This window comes from Schistocerca americana, chromosome 3, assembly GCF_021461395.2.
Source record: "Schistocerca americana isolate TAMUIC-IGC-003095 chromosome 3, iqSchAmer2.1, whole genome shotgun sequence".
Taxonomy (NCBI): Eukaryota; Metazoa; Arthropoda; class Insecta; order Orthoptera; family Acrididae; genus Schistocerca; species Schistocerca americana.
This window is the reverse complement of record NC_060121.1, coordinates 549,077,623-549,085,724: the sequence shown is the minus strand read 5'-3', so window position 1 is coordinate 549,085,724 and position 8,102 is coordinate 549,077,623. Positions and strand designations below refer to the sequence as shown.

The following is an 8,102-nucleotide window of genomic DNA, read 5'->3' as shown; positions in this document are numbered from 1 at the left end:
TTGTGTGATGAAGGTGAAGTAGAGATTTATTACGGTTGAGCAATTTTCGCAATACTAGCCAATACTAACTATGGAGAAGATACCCGTTAACCGTGAAGTACTTAAGGAACCTGAAAGTATAATGCTATAATACTTATCATGACATCGAAGTAACAGTGGTCCTTTGCGTAGTGGTCCTAGCACATATTTCAGTAATAAGAAAGAAAAACAGACTGATCGCCTGCATGGAATTAACTTTCTAAGAGGACATTTGTTACATATTTACGAAGTAACAGAGAAAATTGAGAGTGTATTTCAGTTACACAAAGGGAAACATTTTATTTCACAGGAAACTTTCTTTGAACGAAATTAAAACGTAAGCTAGAAATAAAAAAAAAACAAAACATGAATGTTTTTATTATTGTAAAGAGATATGATTGAAAGATGACGGAAGAGGTTAAGTTTTTCGATCTTTGGTGAGCATGAAACTTCAGTTTGGCGCATACGTAATTTGACCTTACCCTGTTTGACACAATAACTGAGGCTGTTAATAGATCCTCACTGAATGTCATGTACATGACGGGATTTTCCGACTATAGCACAAGTTGGTATCTTGACACACGCCAATGACGCAGTTGTTATTTACTCAACACTCCAACGCGCTGGTACAAAAGAGCACTGTTCCAGACATACGCCAGCTCCCATATCACGTGCGCCTGCCGATCGTTCTCAGATCATCCCTAGAGGGTGAAGTGACCCACCGCCGTGGGCGCTCCAAAACGTGGGTGCTGTACGCGCGGCGATGGCGCCACGTACGGTGACCTGGAGCTAGAGAGCGGCAGCGTCCATTTGCCGTATGAGGGCAGCGGCTGGTCGAACGTGCCGAAGGGCTGTCGCTGGTACAGGTCCTGCGTGTAGCGGGCGGCGCCGTCCTCCTGGAACCTGGAGACCAGCGGGGGGCCGGAGAACTCGCCGACGGAGGGGTCGCACGGGGTGCCAGCGATCGCCGTGCTGACCGGGCCGGAGAATATGCGGAAGTTCACGTCGGAGTAGTCCAGTTCCGCCAGCAGGAACACCGGCATGCGGTCAGACATCACCCACAGGTTGCCAGCGCGATCCACCTGTCATTGTACAGGGCATACTTTAAGTGGACACTGGAAGGTGTCATCCACATCCACATCTACATCTACATGGATACTCTGCAAATCACATTTAAGTGCCTGACAGAGGGTTCATCGAACCATCTTCACAATTGTCTATTGTTCCAATCTCGTATGGCCCGCGGAAAGAATGAACACCTCTATCTTTCCGTACGAGCTCTGATTTCCCTTATTTTATCTTGGCGATCGTTCCTCCCTATGTAGGTCGGTGACAACAGAATATTTTCACATTCGGAGGACAAATTTGGTGACCGGAATTTCGTGAGAAGATTCCGTCGCAACGAAAAGCGTTTTCTTTTATTGATGTCCAGCCCACATCCTGTATCATTTCTGTGACACACTCTCCCATATTTGGCGATAATACAAAACGTGCTGCCTTTCTTTGAACTTTTTTGATATACTCCGTCAGTCCTATCTGGTAAGCATCCCACACCGCGCAGCAGTATTCTAAAAGAGGACGGACAAGCGTAGTGTAGACAGTCTCCTTAGTAGGTCTGTTACATTTTCTAAGTGTCCTGCCAATAAAACGCAGTCTTTGGTTAGCCTTCCCCACAACATTATCTATGTGTTCCTTCCAATTTAAGTTGTGCATAATTGTAATACCTAGATATTTAGTTGAATTTACGGCTTTTAGATTAGACTGATTTATCGTGTAACCGAAGTTAAACGAGTTCCTTTGAGCACTCATGTGGATGACCTCACACTTTTCGTTATTTAGGGTCGACTGCCACTTTTCGCACCATTCAGACAGATTTTTTAAATCGTTTTGCAGTTTGTTTTGGTCTTCTGGTGACTTTATTAACCGATAAACGACAGCGTCATCTGCAAAAAACCGAAGACGGCTGCTCAGATTGTCTCCAAAATCGTTAATATGCATAAGGAACAGCAAAGGGCCTACAACACTACCTTGGGGAACGCCAGAAATCACTTCTGTTTTACTCGGTGACTCAATTACTACGAACTGTGATCTATCTGACAGGAAATTACTAATGCAGTCACATAACTGAGACGATACTCCATAAGCACGCAAATTCACTACGAGCCGTTTGTGTGGTACAGTGTCAAAAGCCTTCCCGAAATCCAGAATTACAGAATCGACATGAAATCTCTTGTCAATAGCACTCAACACTTCGTGTGAATAAAGAGCTAGTTGTGTTTTACAGGAACGATGTTTTCTAAACCCATGTTGACTGTGTGTCAATAGACCGTTTCCTTCGAGGTAATTCATAATGTTCCAAAATCCTGCTGCATATCGACGTTAATGATATGGGCCTGTAATCAAGTGGATTACTCCTATTACCTTTCTTGAACATTGGTATGACCTGTGCAACTTTCCAGTCTTTGGGTACGGATCTTTCGTCGAGCAAACGGTTGTATATGATTGTTAAGTATGGAGCTAAGGCATCAGCACACTGTTGTATATGATTGTTAAGTATGGAGCTAAGGCATCAGCACACTCCGAAAGGAACCTAGTTGGTATACAGTCTGGACCAGAAGACATACTTTTATTAAGTGATTTAAGTTGCTTCACAACTCCGAGGATATTTACCTCTACATTACTCATGTTGGCAGCTGTCCTTGATTTGAATTCTGCAATATTTACTTCGTCTTCTTTTGTGAAGGCATTTCGGAAGGCTGTGTTTAGTAACCCTGCTTTGGCAGCACTGTCTTCGATAGTATCTCCATTGCTATCGCGCATAGGAAGCACTGATTGTTTCTTGGCGCTAACATACTTCACATACGACCAGAATCCCTTTGGATTTTCTGCCGGTTTTCGAGACGAAGTTTCGTTGTGGAAACTGTTATAAGCATCTCGCATTGAAGTCTACGCTAAATTCCGAGCTTCTGTAAAAGATCGCCAATCATACGGACTTTGCGTTTGTTTAAATTTGGCATGTTTGTTTCGTTGTTTCTGCAACAGTGTTCTAACCCGTTTTGTGTATCAAGGAGGATCAGCTCTGTCGTTTGTTAATTTATTTTGTATAGATCTCGCCATTGCTACCGATACTATTTCTTTGAAATTAAGCCATATCTGATCTACAATTACATTATTAATTTGGAATGAGTGGAGATTGTCTCTCAGGAAGGCGTCAAGTGAATTTTTATCTGCTCTTTTGAATAGGTATATTTTTCGCTTATTTTTCGAGAATTTGGGAATTACATTATTCAATTTTGCTACGACAACCCTGTGTTCACTAATCCCTGAATCGGTTTTGATGCTCGTTATCAACTCAGGTTTAATTGTTGCTAAGAGGTCAAGTGTGTTTTCACAATCGTTTACTATTCGCGTGGGCTCATGAACTAACTACTCGGAATAATTTTCAGAGAATGCACTTAGCACAATTTCAGATGATATTATATGTGTACCTCCGGAATTAAACATGTATTTTCGCCAACATATCGAGGGTAAATTAAAGTCACCACCAAATATTACCGCACGAGTCGGGTACGTGTTTGAAATCAAACTCAAGTTTTCTTTGAACCTTTCAGCAACTGTATCATCTGAATTGGGAGGTCGGTAAAAGGATCCGGTTATTGTTTTATTCCGGTTGCCAACAATGATCTCTGCTCACTCTAACTCACAGGAAGTATCTACTTCAATTTCGTGACAAGTTAAACTACTTCTAACAGCAACAAATACCTCACGGCCAACCGTGTTTAGCGTGTCCTTTCGGAACACCGTTAGGTTCTACGCAAAAATTTCGGCTGAGCTTATATCCGGCTTTAGCCAGCTTTCAGTGCCTATAACGATTTGAGCATCAGTGCTTTCTATTAGCGCTTGGAGCTCTGGTACTTTCTCAACACAGCTACGACAATTTACACCTGTTATACCAGTGGTTCTTGTATCTACGTAATTCCTGTGTTCAGCCTGCACCCTTTTTGACTGAAATCCTTCTTGTGTTTTACCGAGACCCTCTAACCTAAAGAACCGCCCAGTCCACGCCACACAGCCCCTGCTACCCGAGTAGCCGCCTCCAGTCAGCTGGGCTACGTCGTGATAAGATAGAGATTTAGAGACGAAAAACCTAAGCGAACCGAAAAAAAATCCAGTTACCCACAGCAGACATCACACTGGCTCTAGCCTTGATAAAACCCTCAGTTTGTGGTGGGAGGCCAACACCGTGCCGCGCGGAATTAGCCGAGAGGTCTAGAGATGCTGCATTCATGGACTGTGCGACTGGTCCCGGCGGAGGTTCGAGTCCTTCCTCGGGCATGGGTGTGTGTGTTTTTCCTTAGGATAATTTAGGTTACTTAGTGTGTAAGCTTAGGCACTGATGACCTTAACAGTTAAGTCCCATAAGATTTCACACACATTTGAACATTTTTTTTCCAACACCGTCTTTATGAAGCATTTTCCTATTCTACGGCGATTATCGAAAAGCCATGGAAAGGAAGTGTGACACGCATTGGTCGTCGCCTATGGAAGTCTATGTGGTGGATTTGTCTCAATTTACTCCTGATGGTATGGGTTCCTCCTATTCAAATAGGCGGTGATCTGTCTCACAGTACACCTTGGGCTCTGTGGACGGGACGTGTTATGTATATACTGAGGTTGGACAAAAATATGGAAACATTGCGAGAAATGCACGCTTCGACGTAAGTACAGATGCTAGTAGTTGCGCTGTTGTACCTGACCACAAAAAGTACCTGTGCAATGTCCTCAATATGTTGCAAGAGTCAGTCGCTGTCAGAATAGTGCACTTTGTAGTTTTGACTGCATCATATCGGAACTAAGTGAACTCGAACATGGGCAAATTGTTGGTGCTCGTATGATAGGTACTCCCGTAATCGAGGTAGTCGAAGTATTTAGTATTTCAAGAGGCACCGCGTAGAAGATTTATACCAAATATAGGGAAAGCGGAAAAGATACCATTCGCAAAGTCACAATGCGGGAGAAATGGCGTTGACGGGTTGTGACAGACGGTCATTGAAGAGGGTTGTGACGAAGAATAGGAGGACGACAGCTGAAAAAGTCACTGCAGAAATTAAATTCGCACTCACGAACCCTGTCAGCACCAAAGCAACACGAAGGGAGCTTAATAAGCAAAGAACTGCATGGCGAGCTGGAAGTCCAAAATCGATCATCAGGACGAAAATTTCCGCACAAGGAAAACGTTGTGTTGAAGACATAAAACCTACACTATGAAGCAATGGAAGAAAGTCATTTGGTCGGATGAGTCACGTTGCACTGTTTCCTATTTCTGGCGGGATTTTCATCCCAAGACCGAAACACAAGTTATATGTACATTTTGGCCGATCAGGTCCATCCAATGGATGGTCCCGAATGGTGATATTATGTTTCAAGACGACAGGGCCCGTGGACGCACAGCTCGTATCGTCAAATACTGGCTTTGTGAGCAGGAGGATGAATTGTCGTATCTCCCCTGACCACCAAAGGTAAGTCTCATTGAGCCTTTGTGGCCTGCTTTGGAGAGAAGGGTCCGTGACTGCTATTCGCCTCCATCATCGCTAACCGAACTTGCCACTATGTTGTAAGACGGAATGGTTCAATATTCCCTTGAAAGCCGTACCGTGCCTGTATTTAACATTCAGAGACGAATGGAAGTCTTTTTAAATACCTTAGATTTTACTACGCTGTATTAGGCATGGAAATGTGTTGAAAATAGATTGGAATATGATACTGTTGTGCGCAGCGACCGTTGAACTTAAAAAATTTGAATTTTAGGTTTTCCCATATTTTTGTCTAACCCCTGGATTGTGACAGTAAATACAGGCTATTCTGCTCGTGATAATGGACAACAGGCTAGGATCTGGAGCACTGTGCTCTGCAGAGGTGACAGATGTACTAGCTGTCAGTCTACAAACAGAAAATTTGCTTATTGAGGCACAGTCAGTTGGTGGATAGGAGCATGCACGAAGTTAGCCAGAGATCATAAACCAGCAACTAAGCGGAAAGGTTTCTGCGAAAAGGACTTCTCAGACAACAGCGATGGTTGGACAGTTGCCTAATGGTGAATCTGTGAACACAAGTCACAATTTCACTGCTGCCGAAATGAATAAGCCCGAACCAATAAAGATCTGAACAAAGGACTACTCTCGTTTGCAAGAGCAGGCCTAGGCTGTTCAGTATGGATAATGATCTGCTCTGTGGGTATAGTAGTCTGCCAATTAGTGGCAGCGAAATGTGTGTACTAGGCATGACAATTAAAAATATTTGTAACTTATAAAATTCTTATGTGCATTTAAGTAATTTTATGTTTCGGATCTATTGTATCTTAATTGGCAGTTGATCACGCATCTATATATGTAATTTGGATCAAGGATGCAAAGGTCATAAGAAACGTACAGTGTATGCTGTACTGTGAAAGGACAGAGTTCAGTATGACGACCAACAGTGGTCGAGTGCAGCTTACGGCTGGTAACTCTGAACTGAGGCCTGCCTTGCGCACAGCGTCAGCTAGGTAGTTCAGAAACGCTTATAAATAAGATTTGGTGTTGCCTAGCTTTCATAGTTTGAAAAATATAGAAAAAAATCTGGATTAGGTCACGATTTCGATATTTTAGTAGTGGGTTTTTAGGACTGAATAGCTTGAGCAGACGCTCCAAGCCATGGAAACGGTCACTGGGAAACTCTTGAATGTGAGCGCTGATAACCACGGCCTTGCAGAAATCCGGCGAGGGATGCTAAACGTAGAAAACATAAGAGAACTAATTTTTAGCCGCGAGATTGAGGCCCAGTATAGAAAACTGTAGTCGGATTTCCTTTAGAAATATGCAGGACAGTATGTGTCTGCATTGTTGGTGGTTCATTCAACTATGTAGAGACTGTCTGTACCATGTGCACATACGATTGCTCACACTATAACAGAAATTGGTTGGTTCACGGTTTGAGCCACACATTACGTAGAAAACACTTTATCTTTAGAACTCCTCACACACTGCCTGCTTTCTTCATACATGGAGAACACTTACTCATACGAAAAACCTGTAGTAATAAAAAGTACCTTGGTAAAGCATTTAGGTGGTTGCCTGAATGGATACGAGAAATCACTTTCTTTTTAGTTACGATCCAGAAGAAAATGTGGCTTTTTGTTGGAAAAAAACCATATTTTAATCACACTATAAAATGGGCTCCTTTATATTAAGCCCACTTATTGCCATGCTGATATTTTACGTCGTTAGCCCAATCGATTTTCTCATTAGCCACTTTATGTGTTAATATAACATTTTTTATTGGCCGACGTGAGAGATGAGCTTTCCGCAAAAAGCTGAAGAGAAAGTATCTATTTCATACTCTTCCAACCTACACTCCTGGAAATGGAAAAAGAACACATTGACACCGGTGTGTCAGACCCACCATACTTGCTCCGGACACTGCGAAAGGGATGTACAAGCAATGATCACACGCACGGCACAGCGGACACACCAGGAACCGCGGTGTTGGCCGTCGAATGGCGCTAGCTGCGCAGCATTTGTGCACCGCCGCCGTCAGTGTCAGCCAGGTTGCCGTGGCATACGGAGCTCCATCGCAGTCTTTAACACTGGTAGCATGCCGCGACAGCGTGGACGTGAACCGTATGTGCAGTTGACGGACTTTGAGCGAGGGCGTATAGTGGGCATGCGGGAGGCCGGGTGGACGTACCGCCGAATTGCTCAACACGTGGGGCGTGAGATCTCCACAGTACATCGATGTTGTCGCCAGTGGTCGGCGGAAGGTGCACGTGCCCGTCGACCTGGGACCGGACCGCAGCGACGCACGGATGCACGCCAAGACCGTAGGATCCTACGCAGTGCCGTAGGGGACCGCACCGCCACTTCCCAGCAAATTAGGGACACTGTTGCTCCTGGGGTATCATCGAGGACCATTCGCAACCGTCTCCATGAAGCTGGGCTACGGTCCCGCACACCGTTAGGCCGTCTTCCGCTCACGCCCCAACATCGTGCAGCCCACCTTCAGTGGTGTCGCGACAGGCGTGAATGGAGGGACGAATGGAGACGTGT

General features: G+C 44.3%; 1 protein-coding gene across 1 annotated transcript in view; it reads right to left on the bottom strand.

Annotated features, from left to right (window-relative positions):
- Nucleotides 1-388: 388 nt before the first annotated feature.
- LOC124606663 (protein yellow-like) overlaps nucleotides 389-8,102 on the bottom strand; it is a 118,555-nt gene continuing 110,841 nt past the window's right edge. Inside the window, exon 7 of the mRNA XM_047138674.1 lies at nucleotides 389-1,100. Within this exon, the coding sequence (XP_046994630.1) occupies nucleotides 720-1,100 (381 nt within the window). The 3' untranslated portion in view covers nucleotides 389-719. The remainder of the gene's footprint in view (nucleotides 1,101-8,102) is intronic.